We start from the raw sequence: 21,299 nt of genomic DNA on the forward strand, positions 1-21,299 counted from the left end.
CCCCCCGAGCTAGTACTGTATAAATAAGATTTGAGCTTCTATCATTTTCATTGCAGTCTACTCTGGATAATTGAAAAGTCATTTTTAGCAGTAAAATATATCCAATGATTTGAATTAAGCAACATAAATAACAGAGCAAAGTGAAAACTTAGTGCTTAATGCAAATTTGAATTGTCAGATAACTGGAGCTAAGAATAGGCTGTTTTTACATTTTTGGGGTAGACTTTTTACCCGTTTTTTGTACACAATTTTTAACAAATATGTCTTAGTGATTTACTTGTTGCTGTGCTCAGGCAAAGGGTCTTTTATTGTTGTGGCAATTGAACATTATTTCCTACTCTTTGTGCATATTATCCATACAGAGAGTTCTCCGGTCAGGTATAACTCAGGTTCAGTGTAGTGCTCAATTCAGGCCTGGCCTCATTTCCTGGCTGAATGAGGGATAATGACAGAGGCTGTGAGCTCACTATTGTGTCTATCATTCCGACTGATCTGGGGAAGATAATGGGATTAACTTGGTTAGAGTAAATATTAACGTTTAAAAGAAATTAAGTGTAATATTTCTTTAAATAAATTACCCAGCAAACAACAGCAACAATTGCATTTATATAGCACCTTTAATGTAGTAAAACGTTCCTAGGCACTTCACAGGAGCGTTATAAAACAAAATTTGACACCGAGCCACTAGGGCAGATGACCAAAAGTTTGGTCAAAGAGGTAGGTTTAAAGTAGTGTCTTAAAGGAGATGAAAGAGGTAGTGTGGCAGAGATTTAGGTAGGGAATTCTAGAGCTTAGGGCCTTGGCAGCTGAAGGCACAGCCACCAATGGTTGAGCAATTAAAATCAGGGATGCTCAAGAGGCCAGAATTAGAGGAGCGCTGATATCTCGGAGGGTTGCGGGGCTGGGGGAGATTACAGAGATAGGGAAGGGGCGAGGCCATGGAGGGATTTGAAAACAAGGATGCAGTTCAGCATTAAAAGCATATAATAGGATACTTCTTTTTTAAACATAGCATATGCTTCTTTATGATTTGCTTCCTCTAAGCATTTGCAGCTGTAGAACTATAAAACAAAAGAAAAATTATGAGAGGTTCCCAAGAGTTATTAACTGTGGGAATTTGTCATGCTTTGACCATCCCAATCAAATTCAAATCCCAAGGCTGTCTGCGTTGCTTCAGTCCCTGTGTAACTTCACAACCAGTGCTCAGTCAGGCTGCTGCAAAAATTCATCTTGGGCTTCATCTCAGCAAGAGATTCCCTTTTAATGGGGCTGTGGGAGGGGGGGGGGGTGGTAGAATGGTTGTGTGCATCCCACTCCAATCACAGCTGCTGCTGGTTAGTCACAACGTGCAGTTAAGGGTTGACCCCTGTGGTAAACCACTGTTATACCTGTCTGTGCCTGTATGTGTATTCCACTAGGTACAGGGCTGGACATGCCTCGGCTGACTCCTCCCACTATTCCAGGTATATAAGTGACTACCTCCCAGTCCCTTAGTATTCTGGACGGGTCGACCACTCGAGACTAGACCTTCATTCTTTAGTTAATAAAAGCCTGGTTGTTACTCGCTTAACCTCAGTCTTTTGAGTAATTGATGGCGCATCAATTTTATTAACTAAATTTTTTATAATGGAGAAGATCCTCACACCAGCATGCCTGGACCTGGACAGTCGGGAAGCGGACGCTTCCACCAAGTTTGCTCACTGGCTCATGTGCTTCGAGGCATTCCTGACTGCCTCCACTGCGGTCGTAACGGATGCAAACAAACTGTCTGTCCTGATCTCCAAGGTGAACCACCGAGTGTACTCAGTCATCCGGGACGCGACCTCGTACACAGCCGCCCTCCAGCTCCTCAAGACCCAGTACACGCGGCCTGTGAACGAAGTTTACGCCAGGCACCTCCTGGGGAGTCGCAAGCAACAACCTGGGGAATCGACTGAGGAATACCTCCAAGCACTGTCCGTGCTTGGCCGGGCCTGTGGGTGTAAGGCGGTAACGCCCACTAAGTACACGGAGGAACTGATCCGGGATGCCTTCGTAGCGGGCCACAGGTCCAACTACACCCGACAGCGACTGCTGGAGCAGAGTGACCTCACCCTCGACAAAGCCTCCGAAATCGCACTAACGCTGGACGCAGCCTACTGGGGCATGGATGCCTACTCCTCTGCACCGTGGACGCCGCGGGGAACGACAACCTGGGACATGGTAGGACAGCCCCATAGCACCGTGCCACCCCAGCCGCAGCCCAACAACGGCCCAACCACCGCAGCAGTGTCCCAAAGCCAGACAGCAGTATCCCAAGGCCAGAAATGCTACTTCTGTGGCCAGGCCAAACACCCCAGAGCGCGCTGCCCGGCGAAGAATGCGACCTGCTCGGGCTGCGGGAAAAAGGGACACTACGCTAGCGTCTGCAAGGCCAAAGCCACCCCGAACGCCAGCAGCGCCGCGTGTGGGCCGTGCGAGCCGCCATCTTGGGCCCCCAACAGCGCCGCGTGTGGGCCGTGCGGGCCGCCATCTTGGGCCTCCCCAGCCATGTGCGAACCACCGCAGCAGCAGCCATCTTGGACGACTCCAGCCACATGGGAATCATGGACGCCGCCATCTTGGACACCAGCCGGGACGCAGCAGGCCGCCAACCCCCCCACATCTGATACCCGCAGCGACACACTGACCCCTACGCTGGCCTCTGTTACGCTGGACCAAACGAGACCGCACCAACTAGCTCGGTCCAAAATGGACGTTAAGGTAAACGGCCATGCAATAAACTGCCTTTTTGACTCCGGGAGCACAGAGAGCTTCATCCACCCCGACACGGTGCGGCGTTGCTCTCTCCCAGTCCTGCCTGCGCACCAGCGGATTTCTATGGCCGCCGAGTCCCAGTCAGTGGACATTGGCGGCTACTGCGTGGTGACACTAGTAGTAGACGGGACTGTGTTCAATAATTTTAAACTCCTGGTCCTGCCCCAACTTTGCGCTGCCGTTCTACTGGGGTTGGATTTCCAGTGCCACCTCAAAAGCGTTACGATGGCGTACGGTGGCCCCCTCCCCCCACTCACAGTCCGCAGCCAGCAGCCTCCAAATTGCCCGCCGCGCACCAGATGCAACCTCTCCACACTCAGAGTCCCACCCCCCCCACTGTTTGCTAACCTCACCCCCGACTGTAAGCCCATCGCCACAAAGAGCAGGCGATACAGTGCCGGGGACAGGGTTTTCATCAAAACCGAAGTGGAGCGGCTCCTGAAGGAGGGGATTATTGAGGGCAGCTCCAGCCCCTGGCGAGCCCAGGTTGTGGTCGTTAAGACCGGCGAGAAACAACGCCTGGTCATCGACTACAGCCAAACAATAAACCGCTACACCCTGCTGGACGCCTACCCACTCCCCCGCATAGCTGACATGGTCAACCAGATCGCGCAGTACCGCGTCTTTTCGACCATTGACCTGAAATCAGCGTACCACCAGCTCCCCATCCGCCCCGAAGACCGCCAGTATACTGCTTTTGAGGCAAACGGCCGCCTCTATCACTTCCTTAGGGTTCCCTTTGGCCTTACCAATGGGGTATCCGTCTTCCAAAGGGAGATGGACTGGATGGTCGATCAAAACGCGCTGCAGGCCACTTTCCCTTACCTAGACAATGTGGCCATCTGCGGCCATGACTTGCAGGACCATGACGCAAACCTCGAGAAATTCCTCCGCACCGCCCAACTCCTGAACCTGACATATAACAAGGAGAAGTGCATATTCCGCACAGACCGCCTCGCCATCCTTGGCTGTGTTGTGGAACACGGGGTCATCGGTCCCGACCCGGACCGGATGCGTCCCCTTATGGAACTCCCACTGCCCCACTGCCTAAAAGCTCTGAAGAGGTGCCTAGGGTTTTTTTCCTACTACGCCCAGTGGGTCCCCTACTATGCGGACAAAGCCCGTCCGCTGATCAAATCCACCTCTTTTCCCCTGATGGCAGAGGCCCGCTTGGCCTTCCACCGTATCAAGGAGGACATTGCCAAAGCCACCATGCACGCAGTGGACGAATCCATCCCCTTCCAGGTGGAAAGCAATGCGTCCGACTTCGCTCTGGCCGCCACCCTTAATCAGGCGGGGAGACCTGTGGCATTCTTCTCACGAACCCTCCAGGGCCCGGAGACCAGACACTCCGCGGTCGAGAAGGAGGCCCAGGCTATTGTGGAGGCTGTGCGTCATTGGAGGCACTACCTGGCCGGAAAACGATTTACCCTGCTCACTGACCAGCGTTCAGTTGCTTTTATGTTCAACAACAAGCAGAGGGGCAAAATCAAAAATGACAAGATCTTGAGGTGGAGAATCGAACTTTCCACCTACAATTACGAGATCTTGTACCGGCCTGGGAAGCTCAATGAACCCCCAGATGCCCTATCGCGTGGCACCTGCGCCAGCGCGCAGATCGATAGGCTGAGGGCCCTCCACAATGACCTCTGCCACCCGGGGGTCACCAGGTTCTTCCACTTCATCAAGGCCCGCAACCTGCCTTACTCCATTGAGGAGGTCAGGACCATGACCAAGAACTGCCAAGTCTGCGCTGAGTGCAAACCGCACTTTTATAGACCAGACAGAGCCCACCTGATAAAAGCCACTCGCCCTTTCGAACGCCTGAGCGTCGATTTTAAAGGGCCTCTCCCCTCCTCCGACCGCAATGTGTACTTCCTCAACATCATTGACGAGTACTCCCGTTTCCCGTTCGCTATCCCCTGCCCGGACATGACCAGTGCCACGGTCATTAAATGTCTGAACAGCCTCTTCACCCTGTTCGGTTTCCCCAGCTATATCCATAGCGACCGGGGCTTATCGTTTATGAGCGACAAACTCCGCCAGTACCTGCTCGCTAGGGGTATAGCCACAAGCAGGACCACCAGTTACAACCCCCGGGGGAACGGACAGGTGGAAAGAGAGAATGCAACAGTTTGGAAGGCCGCCCTATTAGCCTTAAAGTCTAGGGGCCTTCCGACCTCCCGCTGGCAGGAGGTGCTCCCCAATGCGCTCCACTCGATTCGGTCACTGCTCTGCACTGCCACCAATGCCACCCCTCACGAGAAAATGTTTGTCTTCCCAAGGAAGTCCACATCGGGGACAACGTTACCGCCATGGCTGACGTCCCCAAGGCCGGTACTACTGAGAAGACACGTGAGGACCAATAAAACGGACCCCCTGGTCGAGAGGGTCGACCTCCTCTACGCCAACCCCCAGTACGCTTACATTGCGTACCCGGACGGGCGGGAGAACACAGTCTCCATACGAGACCTCGCACCCTCGGGGACCGCTGTAACCCACTACCCATTACCACCCCCCCCCCCACGACACCCTCGGGGACCGCTGTAACCCACTACCCATTACCACCCCCCCCCACGACCCGATATCCAACCCCAGCAGCCGGCTCGCCTTGGACCGTCACCCACGAGGACTACACTCCAGTGCCCCAGCCTACACGGGACGCGACGCCGGAAGCTCCACCACCCCTGCTGTCGCCACGTCGATCACAGCGGCAGACAAGACCTCCGGAGAGACTCCAATACACAAACTTTTAAATACACTTCACCCCGCCGGACTCATTTTTAAACAAGGGGTGAATGTGGTAAACCACTGTTATACCTGTCTGTATGTGTATGTGTATTCCACTAGGTACAGGTCTGGACATGCCTCGGCTGACCCCTCCCACTATTCCAGGTATATAAGTGACTACCTCCCAGTCCCTTAGTATTCTGGACGGGTCGACCACTCGAGACTAGACCTTCATTCTTTAGTTAATAAAAGCCTGGTTGTTACTCGCTTAACCTCAGTCTTTTGAGTAATTGATGGCGCATCAACCCCCTACTGCTGCTTCCCACCGGCACGCCGCCTCTTTCTGGGACAAGGTCCTTGCAGACAGCATTTTCACGGGAATGCTAAATGCTGCTAGAAGATTAGCCACAAGTTGTTGAGCTGAAGGACTCCTGCCAACTTCCCCAACTGCTTAAAGCAGATCATTCTGCTGCTTTGCAGGTAACAAAAAAAAAGGAAATGACACAGATACGAGCAATCTGTGAGTTGGTAGTGGTGCTGCTGCTGGACAGGTCTAAATGGTGGTACTTGTTATCCATACTCCTTAGCATAGATGAAAGCTCTCTACAAAGGCCATATAGCAGATTAATCTACCCTACCAGCATTTAAGAATTGTACGCATTGCGCTCCTGCCTATTTTCATTTCTGTGAGAGGTCAGATACAATGCTTGTGGGAATCCAGACACACTAGCATATGACACATAGTTGGGGGAGGGGGGGTGGAATTTTGGCACCTCCTTCCCCTGCCCAAAACCAGACGGGCAGGTAGTTAAAATGCCCCGGGTGACTTATCCCCTCCGATTCCACTGTCTTTCCGCAGGTCCCGATATTAACCTGCTCTTTTGAGAAGGCGAGAGGGACACCTCAGGCAGCGGGGCCCTTCTTTAAATATTGAGATCGGACTCTGATAGCGTCACTGGGGCCCAACTGTAATTTTGACCCGAGGTCTATGCGGGGAATCTGTCCTGACTTTCCCGCCGGACCAAACCTGTCAGGAAAAGGAACCAGAAAGGTAAGTTTGATTTTAATATATATATTTGAAGTTTCCTTGCAGGCTAGGAGGAGCAAGAGTGCTCCTCCGGGTCCCACAAAGAAACTTTCGGCTCCCCCTGTCCTGTGCTTCCCTCCTCCCCTGACTGCAATGCCTGTCTGACCACCTCCCAACCACTTACCTTAGTGCCGAGGACCATTCCTTCAGGTCGCTGTCGGAGGCTTCCTGCCACCTGAAATTCCGCTCCCTCCCTCCAGCCAGCTCATGCTTCCAGCTAGGTTTGGGCAGGAGACCGATGGTAAGCCTGCAGACGGGGCCCAGGAGACAAATATTCCTCAGGCCGCACGCTGCGAGGGCTGCAATGGATTCCCGACTGCCTCCTCCCCACCCTCCACTGATCCCGCTCGCCATTAAAATCATCCCCTGTAAGTCTGAGAATTGGCACGTCTGATCCAAAAGACTGGCGGAAGAGCTCCCAAAATGTATTCAACGAGGCAGATGAATTCAAATGCAAGTCGGGGCTGGTGTTGGAACAGGCGATTCTCTGAGTTAAGCACAGCCCTAAAGTTACTGGGTGGATCTCTGAAGCCAACTCTAGTAGGTACCGGTGGGGCTGTTTCCTCCGGGTTTTCTTTATGTATAGCAACAGTGCAAACAAAGGCAGGAAGATTTCCTCGGGTCGGTATTTCCACTGATATAGTGAACTGTTCCTTTTGAACTAGAAATAAGGCCAAAGAAAATCTTCCTGCCTTTGTCTACAGTGTCACTGCACGCAATGACTTGAGGAAACATCCCCAATGCCAAGATACTCAGCCCTACAGGAGCATTGTAACATTGATTTCACTATGTTATAGAATGGGAACTGACAGTTAACAAAGTATTTCCTAATGTCTAATGTATGATGAACTCAAGATAAAGCCAAGATGAAGCATTTAACTCTAGATGATAATGTTGTCAGATGTAACTGTGCTGTGCTATGTTGCAAGGCTAAATTTCAAGATAAGCAGTGTCACATTTTCGCCAATTTCCTTCCCTCTTCTTCTGAAGGTGGAGACCCTTTATGATTCTCTGGGTGACTGCAGTCCTCCCGGTAGTTGATGCAAGTGGCCATTCGCCATGTGTGACTCTAATCAGCAGGCTATTTGGCATTTGGAGGCATCACAGCCAAGCCTAGTGCAGTCCTCACCCTACTTCACAATCAGTTCAGCCAGGGTTACTGGATAATGATCAGGAGCAGGACTGATTTCGGGAATTTGGGGAACTGGCTCAGTGAGTTTTTCTGAATAACCGGAGTTGGCTTGCACCATAAACTACTATAGTTGCTACTGGAGAAGAGCTTATTAAAATGTTATCTTTAGTGCCTGGGCACAGTGCAGAGAGAAAAATTGGCCAAGGAGAATCACACGCTCATAATGAAGCCTACCTGATTTTCCTTCCCGCCCAACTTTCCTCTTTGCACAGTGCCTAAGTGATGATGTGTATTCAAGCGCTAAAGGTGAAAATCTCCCCCATCAACTCTTTCCCAATTAATGGTGCAAGCCATTTCTGGTTATTCAACAATCTCACTGAACCTGTTCCCCAAATTGATCATTGCCCCGTCAGAAATTCTGCCCTAGTATTGTAGAAGTATTTATCGTAAATCTCTTTCTGTCACTGGGAACCATGTCAGCAGTATGTCATGAGGGGGTACTTTGTCAGCTGTCTGTTGAATCAGAGGTGATTGAATATCAGACAGGCTTAGTAAGGGGGTCTTCTATTTAATTGAAGGTAGCTTTGTAGTTACGATGTAGGTATGCAACACAGTGAATATTTTTGACATCAGATTTTAGAACTGGACGATACAGGCTAGGAAAGTCCCAGGTTTGATCTGATTACATCGAAAATATCTGAACATGTGTTGCAACAATATAACATCAGTATTAAGTAACATAGGTTTTTGCTGATTTAGCTGATCTTTGCGGGGGCAATGATGAGGGACTACAATTTGGTTGCAGTGCCTCTGGGCTAGAGAGAGAGAAAAGCAGCCAAGGTTCCTGTCGCTGATCACTAGTTCGTGACTCTTGCTGGAAAGCATGCACGGACGTTGAACGAGGACAGGATTGGACTATGGCTGTGATGCCCGCAGCACAGTTGAATAGTTCAAGATATGAATTATCATTTGGTTGAGGGGTCAAAGGGCATCTATAGCCTGTGGAAGCGCACCTCAACATGAAAATTGGAAAGGGGATGGGGAACATAATTTTGTAGAGAGTCTTATTATAAAAAGAATTCTTTTCTCTCATGTATTCGCCCAGATTTTGGCTGCCTTCTTGAGATCAGAGTGTAAAATTGGTATCTCTGCTTCATAGTGTGAAAGATAATGGGATAGACTTTGGTATGACCTACGCCTGTTTTTCAGACAATGTTGGCAAATTTAGCAGTGGGATGGCCCGCACCTAAACTGCGTGTGCATTGAGGCCGCTATAAAATTTGTCGGGTCCATTTTTTTAGGCGTTATGGGCAGCCGCCTAAAACAGGCAATAGGCCCATTGTGACCATTACTGAGGGGCCTAACTCCTGTTTAAGGACCCCTATGGGAAATTGGTTCCCGATGAGCTTAGGAGCCGGGCCTGCTTCGTCCAGGATTATTCAGCTGTCGATGTGGTCGCCACCATCAGCTAAGTTTAAATTACTATTATTTTTTTTAAAAAGCATTCCTGTGGAGCCAGGAGAAGCAGGAGTGCTCCCTTGACTCTACAGTCCTCGTGAGACCCCGCCCACCAACCCCCCCCCCCCACCAGTTGCCCTTCCAATCCCCGCAATATTCATCTTAGTAAAATGGGCGAGCTGCTAGCACCTGTCCCGACTCCAAAATGTTAATGAGGCCTGTGGACCAATTTTGGACCAGGCTCGGATCTCCCGTTGGGGTATGTGCTGTTAGCACACTGCTGGTTATGGACCAGAAAACAAGCCATAAACTGATTTCCAACCCAATGTCTGCAAATTAGGCCCCGAGCTCCCTCAGATACGGAAAATATAATTCAACTTATCTGGCACCAGAGCTGGTTCCTGCGAGGATTTAAAATGATCCTTTGTTTATTTAAAGATTTTAATAATGACTTTAATAAAGCCATTATTCAAGTGCATCTGTATAGTTTGTATTCCAAAGAATGTGCTGCAGCCAACTAGAAGCCGCACAAAGACAACTGAGTTTTCTACTCATAACAACCATCTGTGGGAAGTTGTTTAAAATTTATTTTAAGGCTTGTGGTTTATTGCCAACATGAAAGATGCTTTAATCCCTCCTCTCGCCACACTCCAATTGTGACTAAGCCTCATCTTGAATGCCCCCTGTAGAGTGGCTGAGTATTAAAATGGTGTCCGACCCCATCTCAGGTACTGTTAGCTTTACCTGTGAATCACAGAGTTGGTGTGAGGATCACTACCAGAAAATAGTAAAATATTTTTTAAAGTTTTGAGACGGTTAGTGGACGGTTTTGTTGCCTCAATTCTGTCTATTTGCAGTAGAAAGAAAAGAAAGACTTGGATTTATATAGTGCCTTTCACGACCTCAGGACGTCCCAAAGCACTTTACAGCCAATGAAGTACTTTTGAAGTGTAGTCACTGTTGTAATGTCAGAAACACGGCAGCCAATTTGCGCACAGCAAGGTCCCACAAAACAGCAATGTGATAATGACCAGGTAATCAGTTTTAGTGATGTGGGTTGAGGGATAAATACTAGCCAGACAGGGCCTCGGTTTAACGTCTCATCCGAAAGATGGCACCTCAGACAGTGCAACACTCCCTCAGTACAGGTTGATTATCCCTTATCCGAAAACCTTGGGACCAGCTGTGTTTCGGCTTTCGGAAATTTTCAGATTTCAGAAGGTATTATGTCAGACTGGGAAACTCTGAACATTAAATTAATTTGGTAATTAGTATTTGTATTTAATATAAATTTTAAAAGTTCAGGCTACCTCTTGCGACTGTTCCGTGTCTCATTCCCCTTCCTGCTTCTCTGTGCTGCCGCTCACAGTCTGTTTACAGCTCCCCCTGCTCCGTGTTTCATTCCCCTTCCTGCTTCTCTGTGCTGCTGCTCCCAGTCTGTTTACAGCTCCCCCTGCTCCGTATCTGAATTCCTTGACTTAGCGGGGATCTGGGGCTCGACTGCCGCTGCCAGTTGTGGGAAAGCCGGATATCGGCTGACTCCTACGCTAAGCTGGCCCGCAAATCAGATCAGAAAAGCATCGGCCGCGTCGGGTCATGTTTGGCGCCACTCGGGTTATGTCGTGCGCACGACTTACGCTCCACAAAAAAACTTTTGGTTTTCAGAGGTTTTCGGTTTTCAGAAGTGCGGATAAAGGATAGTCTACCTGTACTGCACTGGAGTATCAGCCTAAATTTTGTGCTCAAGTCTCTGGAGCGGGACTTTAGTCTAGTGAAACGCACAACCTTCTGACTCAGAGGTGAGACTGCTATCAACTGAGCCACAGGAGTGTGGTTATTTGAAAGTGAAACAACACATCAGTTTCACAACAGTCATGAGGAGCAAATAGGAAGCAACGAAAATGTGCAGTGAGAGGGGTTTGCATATACACGAACAATAGCAGAATGTGCATCGTAGTAACGCAAATACAGCACCAGGGTTAATATAATGCCAGTTTCATAAATGATGGACCTTGAGAAAAGCGAGTCACGTTAACCTGTCAGAGATGACAATGCGTTATTTATTCAGAGGGTCACATTGTTTGATTTAGCCTCCAGAAAGGGAATTCTAATTAAACTGTCATCATATAAATAAAAGGATTGGCAGTCTTTTGCGCTTAAAAATTGACACAGATTGTTTAGAGTTTTTGTAATTCAGACCACAAGGCATTTCCTGTCAGATAAGGCCTCCTCCTCCTCCACACTAATCATTCCTTATTATAGCGATGTTGCGGCTCATTCTGGTCCCACTAAGGAGAATTAAGGCATGGATGTTCCCAGAATTGGAAGCATAGAAGTTCATGCTTTCCATGCAGCCACAAGTGAATTTTCAGAATTGGGACCACTGGATGTCCTGTGTAGTAATTCGTTGAATCTGAGTTTTGTCCGGTGGTGAAAGAATAGCTACTTTAATACCAGATTTAGGCAGGCATTGTGTTTGTTGCTTATTTCAATCTATACTTTGGAAGATGTATATCTCTGATTTCCATAGGACCATGCAGTTAGCGACAATGGCACAAAAGTAACTTTTTTAGCACTTTTTAATCCCAGAAAAGAAAACAGTGAGTCAAGGGCCCTCAAAAAGTGATCAAAATTAACAACAAAAGATCTCATTCTGAAGGATAAAATACTGGAAAGGAAATAACAGCAAATTTTACTGCTGGTCTCTTTGACCAGCTGTGCACAATCCGACATAAACAATGGTGACTTTTACATCAGTCTAAAACTGAAATTACCTTTACGTACGATTAGCATAAGGGATGTCTTGGATTTTCAGCCACAGCAAAATAATCAGCATAGAATAGCATTCTGCCAGCTGTATAACCTCAGTTGAAAACTTTTTGATTCTACGCACAGCAAAATTTGCCCTGTTGCCTTCAAGCTCTCCAAGCTAGAAATGACTCGAGAACATTATCGTATGAACCCAATATACTAGCACAACACTCTTCTCTTTCTTGTACTGATGCAGGTGTTAATCCCTTTAAAATAATTTCCACTCTTATCATTTTTCATCCTATTTTTCTTGTAGGCCTGTTTTTAGCTGTTAATGGTGATCTATTCACTGAGAGACATCTCCCCTCCCCTCCTGTATTAAATGCATTCTGATCACAAGTTACCTTATTTAATTTGTGCGTAACCTGAACAAGTTTTAAGAAAAACGCTGTGGGGTTCTCCCGATATCCCACTATTATTTTGGTGAAAACCCTGGAGAAACAGGGTTTCCATCAATCTTCCAGTACTGGGACAACCCTTGTGGAAATTCCAGGCTTAACGCTTCCATTTTAACTTCTGTTTTAACTGTATTCCTCTGAAGCTCTAGATAACCCGAAATTAAAGGGACTCTCTTTGAACTCTCCTATGTTCCTAAGGGGGAAAAATTGAGTCGCGCCCCCTTTGGGGCGCTAACTTCGCCGGGGCGCTACTTTCCCGAAAAAATAAGCACCCCCACGGCCAAAATTGAGTTGTAGCGCCCCAAGAGGGAAGCGGGGCGCTACTGGAAGTGCCCCACCTCCCTCTTGGGGTGCTGCGAGGGAATATCCTGGTGCTATGTGCCATGGTATTGCAGGCTTTCCTACCCTTCTTAAAGGGGAGAGGCCTTGTGCAGCGCGACCCGGTGCCCAGAGTGCCGGCAAAAGAGCCCAGCACTCAAGAAAAGTGCCGGGCTCATGGAGTTCAGCTGGCACTCCACGGGGAGTGCTCAGGAGGCCAGAGACAGCAGCGGAGGCAGGTGCTGGCAGGCGGCCAGCAACAAAATGGCCGCCCGGCACCTCGCCTTTAAATAGCGCTGCCCTGGCTACAGGTAGGCCGCCCTGACCCCGTCGGACATAGCGTCTGGAGGTAAGTCAGGGTGCGCTACCGAAGATCATGGCCGGGGTGCGAGCGGGGTGCAAAACAACCACATTTTTCCCCCTGACTCTCCAGTCATTTTTTGATCCTATGTTTTATGTTTTAAACTGCTGGGTTGAGGAAACAAATGTTTTTACATGGGAAGTTCTTCATAATATCATGAACAGGGACAAAGGGCCGCGGGTGTTGTTTTCACAATTGCGATGTAATGTGGGCACATTCCAACAAGTAGCCCATTCCTAGATGGTTAGAACCAACTCTACATTTATCTTTCTTTCAAACATTTAGGAACATGCAACCAATCAGATGACTGCTGTTGAGTGGAGCCTGACTGGTTTAACCCAGTCTCAAATGCCATCCGTGTGGGACCCTTACTAACGTTTGTTGCTTTGTTCCAGTTTTGAGGTGTTTGGGAATTCCCACGCGGCCCATTACAAATTACAACTCCGCTCATGATACGGAGCAAAATTTGAGAATTGACAGTTTCATTGATGAGGATGGAAAACAGGTGAATGCAACAAGAGATAGTATCTGGTGAGTTTCATCTCTGTATGTACTACATAAACAACTTCATATGCAAAGTGTTCAATTTCTATTTGCAATAATGTAACTTTAAGAACTTGCCGTGAACTTTTCAGAGGAACAGTTAATGGATCAGAATTTATAAGGATGAGGTTGGGGTTTCTTAATCTGCTTCTTCACTCCATGACCAGACTGTGGCCTTTATTATTATTGCAAACATGAAAAAACAATCCACTCCATGAATGAACAGGGGAAGTTCTGCCTTTTAAGGATTGTGGTAGACATGAAGATCATAATGTTACCACACAACGATTTGCAAACTTTAAAAAAAACTTATATTTTCTTGATGATTCTGTTTGTGGTTATTCAGTTTTGGGATGCCAGTGCTGGGAAACAAAACAGCCTAGAAATTCAGTATCGCCAGGTTTGGGGCGTTATAGTCGAGCGGGCGCTAAATTTAGCGCCCGGCGCAAATTATCGCCACCTTCAGCGAAATTGACCTGCTTCGCCCCAAGAGGTGCTTGGAGTGCTAAAGCAGGCGCTGCACGACTGTCCTAAGGCGCTAAGCTGGAGAAGTGAGGCGCTACCACCGAGGGCGGGCGCAGCGCAGGTGCGGCCAGTTAGCGATTGCAGGCAGACACGCTGGCGCCGGTCAGCTCTTAAAGGGGGAGGGTCGAATTGGATTGCAGCCACGCCCTGCACATTGGAGCCCTGAATCTCAGCCTGGACAGACCTGCTGCCACATTCTAATGCCTCGGACCATGGAGAGGGCCAGGGAGCGAGTGCAGCAGTTCAGTGAGAGGGCCCTGAAGGTCTGGTTGGCGCAGTGGAGCACAGGCGATCTATCCTGTTTCCGGACAGTGGCAGGAGGCCGCTGCCCAACGAATATCGAAAAGCTTGGAGGGAGGTGGCACACAGAGTGACCTCCAGCAGCATGGTATCTAGGACCCCTGTGCAATGCAGGAAGAAGTTCAACGACCTCACTCGGGTTGTCAGGGTGAGTACCCTTTTCAGTATCCTCTTCATCCCTGCATGTGCACCTCACTTTATGGCCAAAGGGTCCTGAAAGCCCCAATGCCCAACCCTCATCCAACACCTATGGGCCTTTCATGAAACTCACATGCACATTCACCACTTTACACACTGTAAGGGCTATTCGACCATGGGAGGCAGTGCAGCCAAGATCAGGGCTTCACACTGTAAGGGCTATTCGACCATGGGAGGCAGTGCAGCCAAGATCAGGGCTTCACACTGTAAGGGCTATTCCACCATGGGAGGCAGTGCAGCCAAGATCAGGGCTTCACACTGTAAGGGCTATTCAACCATGTGAGGCAGTGCAGCCAAGATCAGGGCTTCACACTGTACTCAGAGCCCGTCCTTTCTGTTGCAGGGCAAGCTGGCCCACAATAGGAGGCAGCAGCAACGGACCGGGGGAGGCTGGTCTGACCTTAAAGACCTCAGCGATCTGGAGCAGCGAGTGGAGCGGATTATGGAAGGCCGGATGATTGGCCCCGTCGCCACTGGAGATGCCGACCCTGGTCTGGACAGCAATGGTAAGGCCATCACCTTTTTGACCTCTCTCCTTCCACTTGTGCCTCACACCAGCATCCTTTGCCACTATCGAACCAATACAGTGCATCGCAGCACTCATGCCTCCCTTGCTGCCGCCCTGTCCTCACGCTAAAGCAACTCTTGTACCTCCCTGCTTTCAGATGCTGATTCGCCAGGTGAGGAGGTGGGCCCTCAAGCTGCCACTTTGAGTGATTCTGAAGGCAAGGAAGAAGAGGAAGCCGGACCATCAGTGCCACCCTCAGCCGAGGCAGCCCATGGCCATAATGTGGACACGTCTTCCCTGGAGGGGAGCAGGGGGGAAGGGTCTGAGGAGGGTGAAGGTCCGGGGCCCATCGGGCTGCAGCAACGCAGGGGGTGGGGTAGGGAAGCTCGGCGGCCTTCTCCCCGGAGGGAGAGTCTGGCCTTCAGTCCTGCTACAGTGAGCGCAGAAGAGGTGCGGCTCCTTGCTGAAATGGGCGCCCAGGTGGAGCAGAGGCACGCTGAGCTCATGGCTGCAGTGGCAAGGATGCCCGACTCCATAGAGTCACTGGCAAGGAGTGTCCAGGACTTCAGGGCAGCACAGGCAAGGAGTCTGCAGGACTTCGGTGCAACACTGGCAAGGAGTCTGCAGGAATTTGGTGCAGCACAGGCGGGTTCCACGCAAGTGCTTAGTGGTACAATGCAGTCAGTGGCTGGTCTGATGCAGACACAGATTGAGGCCACACGAGCACTGACTGCTGCCACCCTCGCTGCATCGGGCACGAATCGCCGGGGCCCTCGCTGCGCCGCAGAAGGCCAGCAGTCTGTGCTTCAGCAGATTGCTCCGCATGCTGCAGTGCTGCCCCGTGGGAGCGCCAGTGTGCCGTCCGACCAGGGAGTACCTGTCCTCTGTCAGAATGGCAGCATTCCTGCTGCCAACACTGTCACTCCTCCACTGCAGCTGCCACCACCTGAAGGACAGACTGCTGCCGCCCATGCAGAGTTGGAGCAGTCAGCAGCCGGGCCCTCCAGGCCCAGAGCTGGTCCAGGCCGTACCTCAAGGGCATCTGCAGGCTCAGTTTCTGACATTCAGCATCCTTCCCCCAGCCTTGTTGCAGCCACTGGGGTCCCATTGCGGAGGAGACGCAGGGTGGGAAGGGGCCAATCTTGCAAGCGAAACAGATCACCCTCGCAGGCCAAAAAGTGGGAGGTGTGGCAAAATGCTGTTAATTTTTTCAGTGAAGGCCGAGGATCGTGGTCATTTTTGGTCAACCCTTTTGTTCATTGTCTCCAGGTTGTGAGAGCCAGTTATGTGTCTGACTTTTTTTGGGGGCTTCTCTGTATTTCTTTGTCACGCGGGAAGGGCACAGAGTTTGTTAAATAAATAATTGTCTTTATTCAGATTGTGCATGTTTGCTCTTTGAACTATTTGTTGCCTTGACTGGCTCAGGGTTTGCGGAACCATTCCATTCATGTTCTTTCAATGGCACAAGCCATTCCCTCAGAGGGGGCCTAGAACCGACTTGCAATAAGCCGCTGACGGACGGCCCTTGCACTTTGTGCCTCCCTCCCGTCTTGGTGCTCCTCCTCCTCGCCCTCCTCCTCCTCCTCCTCCTCCTCTGCTGGTGTTCCAATGTCTGCTGGCAGTGGCTGAGTCCTGAGGATTGCCAGGTTATGCAGCATACAGCACACTACAACGAAATGGGAGACTCGCTCAGGCAAGTATTGAAGGGCTCCCCCGGAATGGTCCAGACAGCGGAACCGTTGCTTTAGCACACCGATTGTGTGCTCAATGATGTTCCTGGTCGCTTGATGGCTGTCATTGTATCGTTCTTCAGCAGGGGTGCTGGGCGCACGGAGCGGGGTCATCGGCCAGGTGCACAAAGGATAGCCCTTGTCCCCGAGAAGCCAGCCTCCTGGGTGAGCCAGGGCTTCGAAAAGGTCTGCCACAGAAGTCTGGCGCAGGATGAAGGCGTCGTGGCTGCTGCCTGGAAAGCGGGCATTGACAGCTAGTATCAGCTGTCTGTGGTCACACACCAACTGCACGTTCAACGAATGGAACCCCTTCCGGTTGCGGTAATCCTCGGCATTCTCTTGAGGCGCCCACAAAGCCACATGCGTGCAGTCAATGGCGCCCTGGACCATGGGGAAGCCCGCTATTCTTGCAAATCCCATTGCGCGCTCTTGCTGCTTGTCCAGGGTCATGGGGAAGGAAATGTACTGACGTCTCCTTTTGAAGAGGGCATTCATGACTTGGCGGATGCAACAATGCACCGCAAACTGGACGACATTGGCAATGTCCCCAGTAGCAGATTGGAAGGAGCCGGTGGCATAGAAGTTGAGAGCCACTGTCACCTTCACTGCCACCGACAGAGACGTCCTGCTCCTCAGCTGACGCTGCAGATCTGTCTGAAGCAGGTGGCAGAGCTCAGTGACCACCTCCCTGCTGAATCGAAGCCTCCGAATACACTGCTCCTCAGACATGTTGAGGTAGGTGAACTGCTGGCGGTATACCCTGGAAGGGTAAGGTCTCCTGTGCCGATGCCTGTTGGCCCTCCTCCGTCTAGCCATGATTGGCACTCTCTCTCGGCGTCTCTGAGCCCTCTCAATGCAATGGAGAAACCCAATGTTTCCACCCATTGCAGCCCCCATAATATGTGGCCACTCAAGGCTATGCCACTGAAAAATCAATCCAACTGCAAAGTTCTGGGCTGAAGCCCGAAGTACCTGTGCGAGCGCTGACTCAATGCAGAAAGCTCTCTCCCTTTGTCTTTCTGCAAATCTCTCTGTCTCTCACACAGAAGGACTGGTCCAAAATGGCTACCACTAAGAAGCCAGGAAGAGCCCCCTTTAAATAGCAACCCCCCAACCCCACAGCGACTGGGAACCATTCCAGTCAACCAGTCGCTGGGAGCGCCAGGCGGAAAGAAGGGGGGCGCCACTGAAGTTCCGGTTCGGGGCGCACCAAGGGTGTTGCACCATGAAATGGCGTAAGGATCTGCGCGCGCAGCTGAGCGGGCATTGCGGTTTTGCGCCGCCGCTAAATGTCCGCTCAATTTCGCGAGAGACGCAGGTTTCGCCGCGCCCGGGTGCTAGCCGCTTTGCACCTCACTTATCGCCCTCTTAAGGTGCCAACGGCTGGCGCTAACACTGAATTTCTCCCCCAACAACTCCAATTTTTCAACCCACTGGCAGAACTGCTCAGGCAGGTATAGCAAGGGTTAATGGAAAGTAAAGCTCTGTCTGCACTATCCCGACAGTGTACCTCAGTCCCCAGCATTGGACGAGTATCTGAGACCCAGTTCTACCTCCCACATCAGCCACCTTTGTAGTTTCTCTGATGAGACTGCCAACTTATCAAGCGGGGCCAAATTGTGGGCAATTTTGTGCTGCAGGCTCATTCAACCGACTTACTAAAAATCTTATGTCTGCGCGCCCTTCCTGTTTGTGTCACTTAGCTTTCTGTTGCCATATTTTTGGCACACTTTTTTGTGTTAATTTTTCTCCCTCCATTATAAATTCATACATCTACATTTAATATGGGTAGAATCATTGGCCGAGATTTTCTGAGGGATCAGCGGGCGCGAACAGTTGCGGGTTGGGTGAGAAAGTGTTTTTTTTCCCCCAGCGGGCTGGGATCCCACTGTGAACCCGCTGCCATGCGCCTTTACCAAATGTCGTGTCTGTCAGCTCTGAGCAGACCTGACACGCAGCGGCGGGAGAGCCAATTTAAATGATTAGTGGCTTGTTTACAGCCAATTACCTTTTCAATTTGACAGCTCGCCCACGGGTTTCACGCTGTTGCTAGACGTCTGTGAAGCCGAGGTGGGAGGTCAGTGACCATTGAATCAGCTGATGAGTTAACAGCCTCAAATGTCAAGTAAAAGCTCCCACCTTACAGAGATATCTTTCCTCAGCCACAAAATCTTCCTCACTGCATTTCCATAACAGATTCACCATGCTGCAAGTCTTTACACAAGTCTCCATCCAGTCTGACCTCATTACCTCTCTCACCATTGACAGATCGCTTCTGTCATCTCTACTTCACCTGCCATCTATTCCATCAGCATGGGTGCCCTTCATACTCTCTCACCTCGGTCCTCAGAATCTGACCACAATCAGCCCCAACACCACCAGCAGCAGGCACACCTGCAGCACCAACAACAACACCAACCTTCTCCGCAGTCAACTGATGCTGAACAGGACAGAGGGCATCAGCACCCAACCACATTGCTGCCCGGGAGGCCAGGGATGGCCTCACCATGGCCAGATTTACTTCACTTGATGCTGTACACCCTGGCTGCCACATGATGTGCCAGGTTGGCACCACCCCTCACCAACACGATAAAGCATCCTTACAATGTCCAAGCCATTCCTTTCACACTCATCAACATTGCAGGGAGTACCGTTATGTCTCACCATTCACTGCAACTCACTAAGCCACTTCCAAAGGTGCTCACAAATCTATCCAAGAGCACAAAGTGTTGAAAATAAAGGTTTCAATGTTTGACACCACATTACAGAAACTTTACATGGACATTGCATAAAACACCCCAGTGCCTACCCTTCTGTGTTGTTAGTTGGTATGATTGCACTAGGATGAGGCTGTGTGTGAGGGTTGGCTAGTGAGATGGGGATGTTATAATATAGATAGAGAGAGAGGGATGGGTGGAGGTGCAAGGTAAGTTGGTGTGAGTAAGGATGTGCAGGAGTAGGGGAGGGAAGGCAGGGTGATGGGGATGTGATGAGAGGCACAGCAGGATGAGGTTGAGTGTGGCTTTGTACTAATGTTTTGTGATCTACTGAGATCATTGAAAGGTATGCAGCACTGCACCCAGGTCCTCCTGACCACATCCCTGCTTGAGTCCTCCTGTGCAATGTGCAAGCAGGCTGTGGTGATCTCCTGGGGAGGTCTCTTCTGCCCATGGGAAGGGAAGTGGACCTCCTTGCATGCTGTGACTCCCTTCATAAGCATATGGAGGGAGTCATGGGAGAGCCTGGGTGCAGCCCTGTGCCTTTGTGCAGTCATTGTCAGTGTTTGCAGCACCTCAATACTGTAGAATACTGACAGCATAACTGTCAAAATAAATTTGGACACGGTCCCTTTAAGGAAACCGGCTGATGACGCGTCATCAAATGACGTCACCAGACCCGCGTCCTCTAAATGGCCGGGAATCGCCCTGGACGGTCTTAACGAGCACCATCAAGGGAAATTCATTTTGGACAGCGGGCTGGAGCCAGCAGCGGGGTCGGGATCCGTCGCCGACGTCACCTGCCACGGACCTGCCAAGATCAGCAAAATCACGGCCAGAGAATCATAGAAACTTATAACACAGAAGGAGGCCATTTGGCCCATCGTGCCTGTGCTGGCTCTTTGAAAGAGCAGGCGTGCTTAGTCCCAGATCCCCGTTTTTTTGTCCTTAACCCTGTAAGTTCTTCATCCTCAAATACCTGTCCAACTCCCTTTTAAAATTATTATTAATGGAATCAGCTTCCACCACCTTTTCAGGTAGAGTGTTCCCAATCCCAGGTACACACACAGATATATATACAATTTCTAAATATCACTCTATGGTAAACGCTATAGTTGTGGAGTAGATTGTGATGCTTCATTTGCTGAATAAACTCAGACTACGTGGTTAACACACCATTGAAACATTCTCCAATACTGCTGCTCCACTCCTGAAGCTGCCCCTCCCCCCCCACCCAATATGTTAGATATCATCCAGGCTTGCCTCTTCCTTCCGATTATCCCTGAATCCTATTGGGAAGTTCTGTCATCTTTTTTCAGCGCCTCATTTCTTGGAACATTTTAGGTCAGGAACAGAGCACAGTGGAGGTTCAACCCTTGTTTGCAACTCCAAATTCCCCCTCCCCATTTTTCTTCTCCTTGGACCTTCTAAAAAAAAAAGACAGCTCTATATATATCTTTAAAAAAAACAATTTGACAAGTACTTGCCATGACATTGCTGACCTTCTAATTGTGACCAATGTCTGAATTGTCTACGTGAAACTAGTTGCTGAAATGGGGCGTCTTTACCTGGCGGTGGCTGCCATTGGAAAAGCAGAAGCTGAAAATCCAAGTGTATAAGAAACCAAGGAGAAATTGTTCCAATAGCCTTAGACCTGCTGTAAGAGTAAGAAACTAACATTGGTTAT

At 50.0% G+C, this 21,299-nt stretch overlaps 1 protein-coding gene across 1 annotated transcript in view; it reads left to right on the forward strand.

Moving 5' to 3' along the window:
* LOC147108584 (protein-glutamine gamma-glutamyltransferase 2-like) overlaps window positions 1-21,299 on the forward strand; it is a 118,263-nt gene that overhangs the window by 64,965 nt on the left and 31,999 nt on the right. The window contains exon 7 of the mRNA XM_086005272.1: window positions 13,487-13,622. Coding sequence (XP_085861398.1) covers window positions 13,487-13,622 — 136 coding nt within the window. The remainder of the gene's footprint in view (window positions 1-13,486; window positions 13,623-21,299) is intronic.

This window comes from Somniosus microcephalus, chromosome 13 (genome assembly GCF_052327205.1).
Source record: "Somniosus microcephalus isolate GS21.2 chromosome 13, FLI_Smic_1.0, whole genome shotgun sequence".
Classification (NCBI taxonomy): domain Eukaryota; kingdom Metazoa; phylum Chordata; class Chondrichthyes; order Squaliformes; family Somniosidae; genus Somniosus; species Somniosus microcephalus.